Source organism: Plasmodium chabaudi (genome assembly GCF_900002335.3).
Source record: "Plasmodium chabaudi chabaudi strain AS genome assembly, chromosome: 14".
NCBI classification, from domain to species: Eukaryota; Apicomplexa; class Aconoidasida; order Haemosporida; family Plasmodiidae; genus Plasmodium; species Plasmodium chabaudi.
The window spans coordinates 1,491,286-1,508,868 of record NC_030114.2 but is presented as its reverse complement, the minus strand read 5'-3'; the positions used below and the strand labels follow the sequence as shown (position 1 = coordinate 1,508,868).

At 24.5% G+C, this 17,583-nt stretch overlaps 5 protein-coding genes across 5 annotated transcripts; 2 read left to right on the top strand and 3 right to left on the bottom strand.

Moving 5' to 3' along the window:
• Window positions 1-942: 942 nt before the first annotated feature.
• On the top strand, window positions 943-4,509 carry PCHAS_1441600 (conserved Plasmodium protein, unknown function; the record flags this gene model as incomplete). The annotated part of the gene is made up of 1 exon (XM_016799731.1): window positions 943-4,509. One exon carries the CDS (start codon window positions 943-945, stop codon window positions 4,507-4,509), a length of 3,567 nt encoding a protein of 1,188 aa, XP_016654982.1.
• A 1,221-nt stretch (window positions 4,510-5,730) lies between these two features.
• On the top strand, window positions 5,731-6,820 carry PCHAS_1441500 (cytochrome c heme lyase, putative; the record flags this gene model as incomplete). The annotated part of the gene is made up of 5 exons (XM_016799730.1): window positions 5,731-5,842; window positions 5,963-6,242; window positions 6,326-6,412; window positions 6,502-6,610; window positions 6,704-6,820. The coding sequence occupies 5 exons, from the start codon at window positions 5,731-5,733 to the stop codon at window positions 6,818-6,820; spliced, it is 705 nt and encodes a 234-aa protein (XP_016654981.1).
• Window positions 6,821-7,719: 899 nt separating this feature from the next.
• PCHAS_1441400 (histone chaperone ASF1, putative) lies at window positions 7,720-8,684 on the bottom strand (the record flags this gene model as incomplete). Its single annotated transcript, XM_016799729.1, has 2 exons — window positions 7,720-8,280; window positions 8,427-8,684. 2 exons carry the CDS (start codon window positions 8,682-8,684, stop codon window positions 7,720-7,722), a joined length of 819 nt encoding a protein of 272 aa, XP_016654980.1.
• A 1,534-nt stretch (window positions 8,685-10,218) lies between these two features.
• On the bottom strand, window positions 10,219-12,031 carry PCHAS_1441300 (WD repeat-containing protein, putative; the record flags this gene model as incomplete). The annotated part of the gene is made up of 2 exons (XM_016799728.1): window positions 10,219-10,918; window positions 11,052-12,031. The coding sequence occupies 2 exons, from the start codon at window positions 12,029-12,031 to the stop codon at window positions 10,219-10,221; spliced, it is 1,680 nt and encodes a 559-aa protein (XP_016654979.1).
• Window positions 12,032-13,969: 1,938 nt separating this feature from the next.
• On the bottom strand, window positions 13,970-16,450 carry PCHAS_1441200 (polyadenylate-binding protein 1, putative; the record flags this gene model as incomplete). The annotated part of the gene is made up of 1 exon (XM_738087.2): window positions 13,970-16,450. The coding sequence occupies one exon, from the start codon at window positions 16,448-16,450 to the stop codon at window positions 13,970-13,972; it is 2,481 nt and encodes an 826-aa protein (XP_743180.2).
• Window positions 16,451-17,583: the final 1,133 nt, after the last annotated feature.

The window sequence follows — 17,583 nt, the reverse complement described above, 5'->3', positions numbered from 1 at the left end:
TTACATACATATATGTATTTATATATTATCCTATTTTAGTCTTAATGTGATGCTTTTCTATTTCGATGAAATTCGCTATTTTTTGGAGAAAATAGCCATAAAAAACAACGAAAAATCGTAAGGTGATGAACAAATAAGAAAGATAAATTACTTAATATATGAATGCCACTAATATATATTGTTGGAATAAATTATGATAAATTAAGTATCATTATAAATTCCCAGGCAAATATTCTATCCTATTTTTTTTATTATTTTCTTCTTTTTTTTTTTTGGAATTATTCAAGCTAATTTTTTCATTATGTTAAAGTTAATATAATTATTCTCATATTTTTCTGACATGTTCATAATTTTTATGTTATATATATAATAGTGCAAATATTAATATTTTATTAGTATTATTTATTTATAATATATATTTTTTCCTTATTAACACACTAATGATTTTTATATATATTATTTGTTTTTACTTTCATAAGTATATAAACCCTGAATTATGCCAAATAAACCGCGTTTATCATTATGATAATACAAACGCGATTTTATAATTATACTATGTATATATATGCATGCTTATTTATTTTTATTCAACTTTTAAAGGAGTACGTTCTATTGTAAACACTTGTAAGTATGTTATGTTTCTTCCTAAAATGCTAATGGCATTTAATAAATACACATAAGATTTATTAATATGGAAGGTTATAATATAAATGTGTTTTTTTGTATACTTTAAAAAAAAACTAATGTGTGAGTTAGCCATTTTTAAGTAAAAAAAAAAAAAAAGTGATAGTAGCTAGCTGAGAATAAACAAATAGTATTTAATTGTTGCACACAAATAATATATTATTCTACATAAAATATAAATTGTATAGTATATATTCTTGTTTTACAAAAAGTGTATACAGATATGTATGCGCATGATTAGACAATAAGAAGAATATTATGAAAAGTAAGACAATCTTAAAGAAAGAAAAGAAACCCAAAAGACAAAACCGAAATAAAAAAGGGAAAATAAGTGTAAAATTAAAAGGTGGGGATAATAGTTCAAGTGATGAAAGTGATATTTATTTTTATAATGATCTTCAAAGATGGAAAAATAATATAAAAGTTCCAATATGGTTAAAAAAACCAAAGGATAGAGAATCATTAAGTGAATATTATAAAAATATAATAAGAAAATTATTAAGAGTAAAAAATAAAATAAGAGCATATAAAATACAGGAAGCATATTTAATAGATTGCTTACACAAATGTATGAAATATTTAAGACTAAATTCATTGTCTATGGATTTTTTGGATTATGAAATATATAAAAATTTAATTTACAATGATAATGCTGAAAATTTATACGATAATTTAAATTATTTTTATGAACATAATAATGTTGAAAATGCAAAAAATGGATATGAAAAATTGTGTAAAGAAAATTTAGATAATTGTATAAAAATATTAAAGCCCGACATTAAGAAAGATCTCAATAATGAGATTAGCAATACCCCTTCGAGTGATCAAATTGGTTGTCAAAATAATGATAATCCAAATAACTATGAAACGCATAAAAATGGAGCTATTAATATGAATCGTGATTATAGCAATTATAAAGTAGATACACGTACCAAAGGTGTTAAAAATAGCAATATGTGTGTAAATATTTGTAATAATAAAACAGATACGTTTACTATGCCTGCAAATGATTTATTACAAAATGAAGGATGTGAAGATAAAGCAAATGTAAATCAATTTAAAAAACCGGATCCAAATGAATCACTTAATTTGATCGATTTGATAAATGCCCTAAATAATGAACTATTAAAGAAACAGAAAGAAAAAAAAAATAATGATAAGCACGATTTAATGAAAAAGGCATTCAAAAAGGTAATAATTCCAGGCTCTTTTTTTGAAAATAATAATTTTTGTCCAATATTTATGAATTTGTTAAAATTGGATATATACAATGCTTGTTCGAAAAATGGTATAAACATGTCCCAAAAGTTGACAAGCCTTTTTAAAACGATTACTAATTTTTATGAACCTTCATCAGAATCAGGTATAGAAACAGAAAAACAACCACAAAAAGGAATAGCACATGATGATATGAATGGAAATGCAGAGAAAATAAAGATGGCATCACCAGAAATTGAGGCGAGCGAAACCCATACTACTAATTCATATAGTAAGGATTTAAACTTTTTTAAAAATCAAAATTCGTTATATAAACTATCACAGTATTGTATTGAAAAGAATGTGCTAGTAAATGAAATGGTCGAGACATTTGATACGATTTATATATACAATGAGAAAGACGATATTAATAAATCGGGGCAAAAAGAGAATGCCAATTGTATAAATAACAGCAATGGTAGTAGTGGTAACAAGGACATACTAAATGAGAAGTCTGTGCCAAGCATTTCAAAAAAAAACATAGAGACAATACACTATGTTGGAAACAGAAATTCACTTTTATCAAATGAAAAGCATACCGAAATAAAAAATAATACCGAACATGTGAATAATGATGACATGGGTAAGGAAGAGTGGCACGAAAAAAATAAACAACAAATAAAGTACCAATCGAAAAATGAAAATGTTTATAATACATTACAAGAACAAAATATAAGCGATAAAGAAGTATATGAAATAGCAAGTTCTTTTGGTGAAACAGAAGAAGTAACAATAAAGGAAAATAAAATATATAACATGATTAATGAGAGTGATCAATTTGGTCAAAATGATAATATTAATGAATATAAAGATACACAAGATATTTTTAAATATGAAAAAAATAAAAATATATGTATATACAATGAAAAAATGCAGGATAACGAATATGATCAAGTACATATAAACAAAAGAAAATTAGAACAAGCAGGTCTATTTAAAGACCAAGATAATGGAAATAATAATGTAAGTATACGAACAATGGAAGAAGAACAATGTTATAAAAAAAAAAATAAAATCGAAAATAATAACTTGATAAAGTCTGATATACTAAAGAATGATTTTTTTAAAAATTTTGAAGAATATAATAATATTGTAACTCCAAGTATACATTATGAAAATGTAAATGAAAAAAGAGATAATATAATTCCATATAATATTGATACACCTTCTATTCTTAGCTTTGATAAAAATAAAGAAAATGATAAAACGTATTTAAAAAAAACAGATTATCTGTCAAACCATGAAAATGTATGCAATATAAGCTTCCATGATGTTGAATCAAAAAGTTTCTTATCTTGCAATGACGACAATATGAATGAAACGATTCCTAACAAAATAAATAGTATAGAAATGGATAGAGAAAATGAAAATAACAAAAGTAGTAGTACACCAAGCTCTAATAGTGGCAATAACAATAGCGACAATAATAAGGCCCAAGATGATGCCATAAAGGGAAAGGACACCGATTTTAGGAAAATAAAAGAATTCGATTCAATTTTAAACAGTTTATCTTACAGAGAAAATAACGAAATAAATGAAAATAATTTTTATGATAATGACAATTCAGATATTATAATTTTAGATGACTATGATGACACAAGGGTAGGTAATACAAATATAGAATACAATAATGATGGAAATATAAATATAAAACAAAATAAACAAAGCAATCTAAGAAACAAGGAGAGTGATAAAAATAGTCAAAGGCATGTCCCACTGAATAGTATTAAAAATGATAACTTTCATCAGGGAAGTAAAATAAATGAATGTGACTTGAATGCATGGTTTGATAATAGTACACATGAATGTCATACTTATTATAATGAAGGAGAGAAGAAACGAAAAAATCGACGAAATTCAAAACAAACACATTTATTAAATATGTCAAATATACCAAATAAAGAAAGCGAAAATGAAATATCCATTTTAAACATAAATTTAGATAAAGTTCATGATACTGTACTTGAAGGTCTAATGAATTTTTTTGGACTTAAAAGTAAGAGATTGCCGAGAAAAATATTAATTAGCGAATTAAAAAAAATACAAACATATTTATGTGATGAATATAATAAATATTCGAAGGAAAACAATTTAGCCCCGACTGAACCCATATGCACAGGTGTAAATTACGAATACGCTTGTAATGACACAAACGAATTTGCCAAAGGTGACCATAAAATTTTTTCTACAAATTTTGAGAGCGCAATGGATAAGCACGTGTGCACAATTATAGAGGATGACAATTTTAAAATTGAAAGTTATGCAAAACTGGACGAACTAATAAATAGTGACAAAAATAAACTTCAAGAAGAGTACATAAATAATATGAAAAATAAAATAAAATTAATGGAGATGAAAGAAATGCATGAAAGAATCGATGAAGCTATAAATGTAAATGAAAGTATAAATAATATTATACAAGACCAAAAAAAAATTAAATATTCAATACTAAAGAAATATTTACTTGATTGTAAATTGAATGTTACTAAAGAAACTATTGTTTCCTACTGCAAAAACAGGAACATAGAGATTCTCTTTAAAAGGGCCAGTGACACAAATCCAACATAATGACAAAAAGAAAAACAAACAACCCACCTCTTAATAATAAATGATAACTACATATGCATTTAAATTTAGATCCATTTTAATGCGTCTAAGAGTGGAATATCTCCTAAATTGTATCCCAACCTATATGCATTCTTAGAATGAATGCATGTAACATTTTTTATGTTTTTTATTCAATATTAAAAATGGTTATACATTGGTATTGCCACATATCAGCAATTCCAATTGTTGCTTCAATGAGACATATGTTTGTACAATTTCATAAATTTTTAACCGTATAACAATATACGATGCTGGTAGTATATTTTTATTTTATTTTTTCCGTTAAAGCTACTTTTTTTTGAAAAACAATTTTTTTTTATTCAATATGGTGTGTAATCCCATTTATGAAAAAAACATGATAAGTTACCTAGATTGATAACATAAAGGTTATCCATTTTATTTTTTTTTGCATTCATGTTATTGCTTTGTTTATAATCTATAACTTTATAAAATTCATCATTTTAAATATTGTTTATTGTTTTATCATTATTATTTTTTTTTTCACAATTTCCCTAACTTATGTAAGTATAATTGGGTATGTATATATTATCCTACAGCCCTTTTAAAGATATTTTATGGTTTATTTGAAAAAAATAAAAATATACATTTATGGCATATATACAAAAAATATGTTTATATATACTCAACGAATATTTATAAAAAAATATTTATTTAGATAAACTACACAAATAGTTTTTTTGAAAATATGGAACTATATTTATTTTGTAAGCAATAATTTTTTTTTTTTTTTTTTTTTTTTTAGCTATTTGAGAAAAAAAAATAAGGATAATATAAACAGAAAAGAGATGAAAATAATATGTAGAAAATAATTAAATGATTTTTAAAAGAAATAAAACAAAAAAGTATGATATTTTCTTCATTATAAAATATGGGCTTATATATTTTTATGGTGATGTATGCCTTATAAAATTGCCCAACATATTATTAATTTTTTATATGAATTTCTAAATTTACAAATGATTGCACACACATTTTGTGTGAAAAGGATTTCTTAAATAGTAGGAAAGAAATATGTTATAGTCTATTTGTCTGAATAATGCATTAAAATTAGCTATAAGCAAAATAAGGGAGCATATAAAAAAATATAAAAATATATATGTACAATATTTATATGCCTATATAGGGGAAAGAACATATATAAAATAAACAATATAGTTGTATATGAAAATGATGCAAAATATGGAAGCAAAAAATGAAACTGGATTAGACAAAAATAAATCAGCATGCCCATTAACTTCAAGAAATTCAGAATTTTTCTTAATAAAGGAAAATGGTAATAAATTGTTTGTACATCTTTTATTCATTACTCTTGCGTAGTTCCTACATACATATACGTTGACATTTGCATTTATGAAAGTGGGCTGAGCTTGTGAATTGTTTATATTTTTTGTAGAAATTAACGAACGAAATATGATGCCCAATATACCTAATCATTCATTAAGCATTGAGAAAGATGATAATATAAAACTAAATAAAAAAAGGGATGTTTCATCGATCCCAAAAAATGATAACGAATATTGGTTATATCCATCTCCTCAGCAATTTTATAATTCATTAATAAGAAAAAATAAAGATATCGACAAAGTTGATGTAGATGCAGTTGTAAGTATACACAATGATGTAAATGAAGAATCGTGGAAAAGCATATTAAAATATGAACACATGCATAAGAAGTAAGAAAAATTAACTATACCTATTTTTTAAACACCATGTCTTGTATCAACATATATACATTTCTCATTCCTTACATGAACAGGAAATGTGACAAAGTAACTTTACAACGATTTTGTGGAAAATTTGATGATCTATCTTTTAAGGCCAAGTTTAGAAGCATTTTTTCGAGGTTCAAAAAAATTGCAAAAATTGTAGAAATTGTTCAAAATATGTAAGCAATATATATATTCCTATATTTATACTTTTTGTCCTACACAGGTTAGGAAAACCATTTGATAGACATGATTGGTATATAGACAGATGTGGGGAAGAAGTCAAATACATTTTGGATTACTACAATGATGAATCAATAAATGATGATAAAAATGTACTATAGAAAAAAATTAAAAAAAATAATATTTAAAATGTTCACATTTTTAACATATTCTCAACAATTTTATGCATTTATTTTTTTTTTCAGATATATATCGATGTAAGACCAGCTATGAGAAATTTGTCAACAATTTGGGACCGAATTCGATATCCTTTCTATGAGCTTTATTTTAAACACATTAAAAAAGATAAACTCTTTAGATAGGTATTTTTGTAAAACTACCATGTGAAATGCATAATTTTTTTGATTAATGTTTTTTTTTTTTTATTTTTATAATTGTATATTTTTAATGTATACAAAATTTATTTGAAAAGCGCTTTAAAATAGTCATGGTTTGTCTATTACTTTTGTTGTATTGTTTTTTTTTTTTTTTAAATTTATTATTTTTAATTTTATTAACTTTTTTTTGTATTTAAAAATGTTGAAAGCTTTAAGGCATGTATGTTTCGTTGTTTTAATTTAAAAATGGATAAAAATAGCTTGATGGTATTTAGAAAATGCATAAATAATGGCTTTCTATAAAAAAATAAGAATATTGAAAAATATTTAGCGAGTGCCCAAATCGGGAACTGTTTTAAAGCAATTTTGCTTTGAATCGTTAAAAAATGATAAGTCTTTGCAATTTGTATTTTAAAAAGTTAAGTCTTTGTAGTTTTATATTTAATTGTTGCTATCTAAAAATACATAAAAAATAAAAAATTAATAAATGTGCATAGTCGTATAGTATATATATCTACATATGCATGTGCATATTTTAATGACTTTGGATGGTGTTGATAAAAACACACTTTGATATGCACATATAATCGTTTTAAAAAAATCGTAACAAAAATATGTGCATATATAGAATAGGTATACTATAAACTATAAGAACAGACATAAAAATAGCTCAACAAATGTATAGACATATTTATACATGTTTAAGACGAAAAAATGAAAAAAAAAATAAACGCCCTTTAAAAGTGTATGCAAACTTTTTGAAAAAATGCATGTATAAAAACATAAATGGGGCCATAGAAATTCATAAGTAATTTGACATAGAAATATTCACAATTACATTTTATAACACAAAATGAAAAGTATTAAAAAAACAAAAAAAAAAATTATTGCATATTTTTATTGTCAATTGTTATACTACTAATGCCCTTTATATTTTCATTTATTATTTCACACCTATCCATATCAACTGGCATTTCATTGTTTTTAATATAATTAAATGAATTCATATTATTTTGCATACCAATTTGCATATTGTTATTAATTGGTGTATTAAAATTACCGTTGTTTGGGTTATATTCATTAAGTCCATTTGGAATTAAAATATTGTCTTGTGTTGATTGATTTGTAATGTTTGAATTACTTTGATTTTCTTCCTTCATTTTTGAAAAATTTAATAATTCTATTTTTTCATTTTCTTTATCAAATTCTTTAAATTCATCTCTTTCTTCAGAATCCCATGGGATACTAAATTTAACAATTCTTGGATTGTCTACAAATATATGTCGACATATTTTATCATATTGTGGAACGACTGGTGGTTTTTCTCTCAATTCAATGTCTTTATAAAAGGAATTCATATAATAAGCTATTCTTATAAATTCTTTTTCCTTATAATTTGCTGAAATCAAAATGGCTTGGAGTCCTAAAACGCTATCCGCGTCCATCTGAAAAGGTTGAGAAAAGTTGAAAATAAGTAAAGCAATACGAAATATATGCACATAACAATGGTAGACCCATTCTCAAATGCTTAGAAAAAAACAAACATGATGTGTCTTGACTTTTTTAAGAATAATTATTTGCAGTTTCTTACATTTTTATAATCAGGTGGATTGACAGCATAGTCAAACATCATTACTCCCCTTTCGATTGGCCCTAAATAAATATTGTCTAACTCAATATCTTGGTTACTTTCTCCTTCATTATTAACAGCTGAAATATAAAATATTTTCCATTCGAGGTCTGCTTCCAATTTATTTAGTGCCTCAAATTCGATAGTAAAAACAAAGGGATCTAAAATATCACATATCGGATTATTTACTATTACTTTTGTCACGTTTACTTCAGACATTTTTTATACTTATTATTATTATGATGACTTTTAAGTGGAAAAATTTTATAATATCACAACTTCAAGAAAGGCTTAAACATACACACATATATGCAGCTGTATATTCCTTTAATAAATAAAAATTATGCAACCTTCAAAAAAAAAAAAAAAAAAAATTTGTTTATATGAAAATGGGGTATATTTTTGTTTCGTTTTTCTTATGTATCACGAGCATATATAATATTATATAAAAAATGGAAGGGGGAGTGTGCAAGAATTATTGAAAAGGAATTGGACATAGCCTAGTCAATTCATACGAAATATATTTGCATAATTATGTATGTATCCTAGGCAAAATAATAGGGAATACGATGCTTACTATTTAATTATATATATTTTTATGTGTATGTTCTTATTTCATAGAAAGCATACCTTTATATATTTAAAACATTTGCAACAATGAAGTTGAATTCAAAATTAAAAATATTCTTGAAAATTAATGAAAAAAAATTAATAAAAATAGGATATCCAAAAATGGGGATATAAATATCTTTAAAATGTATAATAGCTTTTGTGTATTATAATAATATATAATTAAAATTCATAAATAAAGACTTCGAAAAATATAATATATTTTTTTATTTCTCTTAGTATAAATGTGATATAATCATGTTTATATACACAAATGTTATTTTTTTGTTTTATTATATAATTTTTTTATTTATTTTAATAATATTTTTTTAATATATTAATGATTATTATTTTTTTTGCTTTATATTATTTTCCCCGCCTTGGAGTTTTATTAAAAATATTTTCCTAAATGATATATGTAAATATAATACTTAATAAATAATAAAGTATTTGTGTAATTGCGACCTTTACACATAAGGAGCAATAAAATAAATAAAACATTGGGACCGTTTCAACGAATTCAAAAAAATATATATAAATGTGTAAAAGGGAATTTATATTTGTTTTTTTTTATTTTTATTTTTTATATAAATTACCGATACTAATAATTTTCATATGAGGCGCATTTTCAAGTAATGCAAAATAGTCCACTCGTATTGCTATATTATTATTCTTATACTATTTTATTATTTTATCATTTTATTTGTCAATTTGGTTGCAAATATATTACACTGTTTAAAAATTATTTATTTATGATTTACTAAAATTGCGAAAATACTCTTAAACCAAAAATATAGTCCATATATGTCTCATCATATATGGGGATGCATTTTTTTAGCTATCTTATAATTTTTATGGGAATATAATTTTTTAGGGACATAAAAAAGCAAATATCCACATGTGTGTAATATTAAAAAAATATAAATAATGAAATAAAGCAACTGTAGCAATGAATTAAGATTAACAATGTGGATCAAATAATTTTAAAAAAATATATATGCAAAAAATTATTCACACCAAATAAAAAAGCTATGGTAAACTAAATAGCCAAGATATATAAAAAAAAAAAAAAAATAAATTAGGTAGCTAGCTACACATTTCGATTTATTCCAAACTAAAAATATTTATGTCGAAATGTTGGTAACTAATTGTAGCCACAAATGTCGTAAACATAAAAAGAATTAGAGCTTGTAGCAAAACAAAAATTGTTGCCGTTGTTAAAAAAATTCGCAGCATATATGTTATATTTGGATCGTGTAGTAAGCCATGGTATATTACAATATACATATTTTGTATCTAAATTTACCATCCTAATTCCATTTTTTAAGAGATGTGTATAATATAATAGACAATTATGAGATGGACTGAAAACTACATCTCGAATACTATGGGTTAAATTTTTAAAAGATTTTATTGGCTTATTTAAATTATTAATATCAAATAAATTAAGGAACCCATTGAAAGAGCAAGTAACAAGGTAATCCTTATATACTTCAAATGCAGATGGAAATACTGAATAATTATCCATCATTTTATTAATTAATTTATTTGTATTTAAACACCAATTATATATATATCCTTTATTATCTATAGCAAATAAACTATTTGTTTTTTTATGAAAATTCATACCTATAAAACGGTTATTTAATTCAAAACTTTTAACAATATCATAGCTTCTTATATCATATATATTTATCTTATTTGATGAATAAAAAGACATGGAATATAAATCGCCAAATTCATCTTTCGTCTCCTCATCTAAGTTATTATTTTGGGAATAAAATTTTATTTCCTTTGGAATTAGTACTGTGCTTGGATTATGGACTCTAGTTTTATATACCGTACTAAAAAAAAAGAATTTTTATAAAATATATGAAAATAAACAGGTGGAAAATAAGTACTAGCCATATATACATGCTCACACAAAATAATGATGCATCGAACAAATTAGAATATTTATTTATTTTTATTTCTTACTCTTTTGCCATATCATATTTTCGAAGGAAAATGTCATTGGATAGTATGTAGGAACTTTCATTATATTCTTCAACATAATTAAGTAGCTTATTAAATTTTAATTTTTTCGAAGCATTTAATTCTTCATCTTTATATTCCATAACAAATAAACTATTTTTATAAACAGACAAAAATATGTTTTTATTTGGCAAAGAAACAATTTGCTTAATTTTCTTTTCATCAATCTGATTAAATGTATATTGATGTAATCGATATTTTAAAAAAATACATTTTTCATTTTGTTTTTTATTTTTTTTTGTCTTATATATATTATTATCAGCCTCTTTATTATCATATATATATATATCTTCGGAAGGAAAAGCATTTATATCATGATCTCCTTTAACAGAAATATTTTCTATATTTACTTTTTCATCAAGGACGTCAATACATATTTCTTCATTTGTATTATCATTCTCTTGAATTATTTTAAGTCTATCTAATTTCCGTTCATATGATGAATCATCATCATATTCATCATCTTCTGAGTCATTCCATACTTTTCCGCTAATACCTTTTACTTTTTTATTTGTTTGATTATTATATGACTGTTCATGTTCTTCATTTAAATCGTTGTCGCTACCTAGGTAGCTGTCCAAGTTAAAATAATGATATTCGTCATTTTTTTTCGTTTTTGAATTATTATATTCATTATTATTTTGTTTTTCAAATTCATTTATTTGATCTTCATCTGAAGATACACTACTTTCACTTTGATCACTGGAACTTTCACTTTGATCACTGGAACTTTCACTAATATTTTCTTTTAATATATTATTATTCTGGTCATTATGATTTAGCTTTTTTTTTTTATTTTTTAAGTTAGCATAATTTTGGCTAGCTGAGTTTTTTTTTTTTTTTTTTTCTTGTTCATTATCTTCAGAGCTATAAAAGCCATCATCGATTAGGACAGTGGCCCCTTCAAAAATATTAGCACTCATACTATATTTCACCAAATGTTATGTTTATGAGTAAATACAAAGTATGTATATGTATATAAAGCGGTTTTATTTTCTTAAGTATATATCATTTGATGTGTTTATAAGCATTATATATAATGGATATTTCTACTGGTGTTTTCTATTGACTATTTTTACCTTGCCGTTAATGTTTATTTTTAACTATTCAAAATGAATTTATATTATTAACAAAATGGATAAATAACAAACCATACTCATATACATATACATAAATATATATTAGCATTTAGTCCTTTAGTTTGATATTGTTTGACATTTTTAAAACGATATTTATATAAAATTAATCATTTTATTTCAAATATGAATTTTCCTAAATAAAAATTTATTGTGAATGGCATTCTTCAAATTTTGAAAAATAGAATGGCAATTTATTTTTTTCATACTATAAATTATACAAACAAACGAACAAATACTCATAATAAGGAAAACAAAACAATATAGTTTTTTAGTTTTTTTAAATATATCAATATATCAATTTATTTCAGCAAATTGATTTAAAAATTTAAACAGAACAACGCCGCCTATTTTTTCCCATATATTCAGCTTATATATGCATATATATTATTTACAATTTTTTCGATTTATTTTTTTTTAAATTATACTTTACATACTTCCCACTATTTAAAAGCCAAAAAATGACTTTAATAAAATTTTTCATTGAAAATTAAATTTGCAAAATTTTAAGTATTCCTATAAATATATCATTTTTTTTTAATTTATCTCATAGTTGAAAATTATAACAGAATGTTTGCTAAGTAATAAATTAATTCTTTATTACATAAATAAAAATATTATATATACATTTTTGGGTGTCTTTGTAAATATGCCATTAAAAATATTTTCATAAATATAGAAATTAATTTTTTTGAAAAGATATGGGAAAAACCCTGCATAATGAGGTATTACCAATCTAACCATGAACATAGTGATACTAAATAGGATTAGCATTTTTCTTATAGTTTAAAAAAAGTATATTTTTTAACACTGTTAAAGGGGATGTAGTATATTTCTTATTTTGACCAAACCTTATTGACGAAAAATAAAAGAATGGAACATAGTTCATTATCAAAATTAAAAATGCATTTTACAACCATAGTCATGTGACTACCGCATGAGCATTTTTCTTTTGTCTTAACGATCAAATTAAGCGTGATAAAGGATAAACGGGTTATATCATTTTTTTTCTCTTTAAATAATATAGCTTTACACAGTGTTCTTTAAAAATATTAAAATTAAAAATGTTAATAAGAGCAAAATAGAGATTACGCGGTAAATATATAAAATATATATGCATATACATAAATAGATATAAGAAAAAAAATTATTAATATACCAAATGCATACAAATATACATACAAGTATGAACAACAAAATATGCGTCTATATAAATATAAAATATTATTTTCAAAATGAATTATGCATAAATTCATGAATACATATTAACATGCATATTGCTCATGCAGCAATATAATATATATATAATTTTTTTTTTCTTTTACTTTATTTCATTTCATATCTGCATTAAGTATGCTAAATTCAAAACAATTATTTTTTCTTATATAAAAATTGGCTTAATATGCTCTTTTAATTCTTTTGGATACAAAAAAATTCTATGCTTGATAAATAGGTTTACATAATTCGAATACTCTCTCTTATATTTTCTGCACAATAATATGTGCATAATATATATATACACACGGTATACATTCATAGCCTTCTTCAGTACATACATACACATATGAAAAGAAAAGTACGATACGCGAAAGCTGCTTTCTTTTAATTATATTTAATTAATTTTAATTTTTATATTATGCACAGCTTCCGTGCAAACATACACGCCCGCGTGCGCTTGAGAACCAAATTCTCGTTGACCCAAATTAATAAAAACACCAAACAAACTTATTTGGCATTTTGCAAAACTGCAAGGGCCTCATCGATTTTCTTTTTAAGTTGATCTTCATTTTCTAATAAAATTAATAATTCTGAATTATCCATTTCAAGCATCATACCAGTAATTTTTCCAGCTAAGGTAGGATGATAGTTAGCAACTAATGGGAATAAATTTTCACCAAGTACTTGTTTTTGCATTGAAGGTGGAGCAGATGCTAATGCTGCAGCAGTTAATGTAGTATTATTATTATATCCTGGAGTCATATTATTCATATTATTTACTTTATTTGCATTTTTATTTGGTAATTCCATACGATTTCTAGCTTGAGCTGTAAATTTAAAGTTGCTATTTTGTGGGATTGGTTGTTGTTGCATTGGCTGACCAGCTTTTTGTTGTGGTGGTGGTGTTTGACCTTGTGGTTGTCCTTGAGGTTGTCCTTGTGCTTGATTTTGTTGAGGATTGTTTTGTTTTCCTCCTACCATATTTAAAGGCATTTGTTTTGGTGATTGCATATTCATGCCTGGTAAATTTCTATTTCCTCTACCATTCATATTTCTCATGTTATTATTTAATAATTGGTTACCGGGAACTGGTGCTGCTCCTTGTAATTGTTGAGGATTAGCTTGTCCTGGTCCATTCAAATTTCCTTGTTGATGCTGAGGGTTTGGGCCCATAGCATATTGTTGATTGTGATGTAATTGTTGGTTAGCTTTATTTTGACCGATATTATGATTCATCATATTATTTTGTGTATACAATCTCATTTGATTTATTTGTCCTCTTAAACCTGCATTAAAACCCAATTGTTGTTGTGCAGCAGCTTGTTGATGTACTGCTTGTTGTTGAGCTGCTGCTTGTTGGTGTCTCCATGATATTAAATTATTTTGATTAAATGTTGTAATTACAGGTCTACCATAACTCAATGTGTTTTGGTTAAATTGTAATTGTGGTGTTTGACTATTTGGATATTGCATTGGAGAATTCAATGAATTATTCATATGATGTCTTATTGGATGCATACGAAATCTTTGTTGTAATCTGGATAATCTTTGTTCTCTTTTTTCAGCTAATCCTACATATAATGGTTTTCCATTTATTATTTTTAAATGCATTTCTGTTACTGCTTTATTTGCTTCTTCATGAGTTCCAAAACATACAAATCCAAATCCTTTGCTTTGATCTTTATCATCTTTCATAACCTTTGCAGATGTTATAGTTCCATATGGTTCAAATAATTCTTTAAGTGTTTGATCATCCATAGAGTCATCTAAATTTTTTATATATAAATTAACACCTGGATGTTTATTTCTGCTTTCAGTATTTAATGTATCAAATTTTGCTTTTAGGAGTGCATGTCTTCTTGCTCTAGATTGATGAGGACCTACATATAATATGTTTGGTGTTTCAGTGCTTTCTCCAGATTTTTTAGAATCTTTTTTTTCAGCAGTAGCAGCATTAGCAGTACTATCATTAGTTGCTTCTTCAGTTTTTGCATCTGTTGTAGATGTTACAGTGGTTGTTGTTCCATTTGCACTTGTTTGATCTTCTCCTGTTGTTGCATCTTTGTTAGTAGCTGATTCTGAATCTGTTTTTTTTTCTGCTGGTGTTTCAGATGTTGCAGCATTTTCTTCAGATGTAGTATTATTAGAATTTTCATTTGCTGCTTTTTCAGCTTCTTCCTTTTTAGGATCATAATTATGATCTATTTTACCATCCTCTGTAATTTTTTTTCCATTTAAATTTTCCATAGCATTTCTTGCACTATCTGCATCAGAATAATTAATAAAACAAAACTTTCGATTTTTATTATCTGATTTTACTATCATAGATGTTATTTCACCATATGGGCTAAATAATTCTTTTAGATGTGCTTCAGTTACAGTATCAGGAAAATTTTTTACATATAAATTTGTAAATTTAGTATCATTAGTAGCTCGTTCTGATTTTTTAATAAAATGTCCTACATATACATTTTTCGATCCTAATTGCATTCCATTTACTTTTTCAATAGCTTCTTTTGCACTTTCTTCATCTTCATAATGCACAAAACCATAATTTTTGCTTTTTCCAAATTCATCTGTTGCAACTTTACATGATAATATATTGCCGAACATGCTAAACGTATCAAATAATGCTTTATTATCTATTGTTTTATCTAAATTTTTTACAAATATATTTCCAGTCCCACTTTTACGTAATGATGGATCTCTATGACTCCACATTAATCTAGCTGGTTGCCCTTTTATATTTGTATAATTTAAAGTATCTAATGCTCTTTCTGCATCTGCTAGATTGTGATAATTTACATATGCATATCCTAAAGATTTTCTTGTTACACTGTCTCTACAAACTCTTATTGATAACACATGACCAACGGTGTTAAATATTTCATATAAAACTGCTTCAGTCACATCTTCGCTCAAATCACCAACATATAGCGATGCTGTGGAAAAACTTGGGGGCATTATATTCGTACTGTTAGCTATCATTTTGGCTAGCTACAAAAAAAAAAAAAGTAATAATAATGAACAAGCTAAAATATCAAACAAAATGAAGAATGGGTTTGGCAATTTTCAAGAGGGGCCATATATGCATATTCAAAATATGTAGATAACATTTTGGGGTACTACTAATGTATCAGGCCATAACTGTGCATAATACACGAGCAATTTATATAAACTAAAATATATACATATATATATTAAGCAAAATAGGGAGCAGTATAAACCGTTGGAGGTATATATATGCACATAGAATATATACCCATTTTTGAAATATGTATAGAATGAATATAGGATATTTTTATGTGCATATTATAGGCTACAAAAGTTTATTATACTACCACATTTACGAATGTAGAAAATTTGTTAGCAAATTGTACATACGCTTATATAAATTTCAACCCCCTTTCTATTTAATATATTACCTGTTTGTTTTTATTATCTTTATTGGCCTTATTAAAAATTTTTTTTTTTTTTAATTATATATTCTTCGATTTGTTTATAATGCTCTATTTTGGGTCTTATTTGTTTTTACGTTTTTTTTTTTTGTATTTTATGTTTTTATGGTTTTTTTGTATTTTTTGGTTTTTGTTTTTTGTTTTTTTTATGTTTTTTTATTTTATTTTTTTGTTTTTTTTATGATCTTTAATTTTTTAAGTTTTTTGATGTTTTTTATAAAATAATAAAAATATATTATTTTTTATTATATAATTTTTTTGTATTTTTTTAATAATTTAATTTACTTTATATATTTTATAAAATCCATTTAAATATGCATATTTATTATGTAGGCCATAGAAAAAAATTAAGAGGAATTTATCTTTATTTGCATACCGGATAGGGACAGTAAATAAGCAATATATAATATAATATAATATCAAAGTATGTAAGCCCTATTGTACCGTACCATATATTTATTTATATTATGTTATTAATCTATGCCCATTTATTTAATTTACATAATTATATACAAGTAAAGGGATTGAATATTGTACTGCCAAAAATTATATTTATAATCCCCATAGTGCAATTATAAAAAAATACAAAGAAATAAAGTATCAATAAAATATTGTAAATATATAAAAGGAAAAAAAAGGGGGTATAGAATAATGTACTTACAG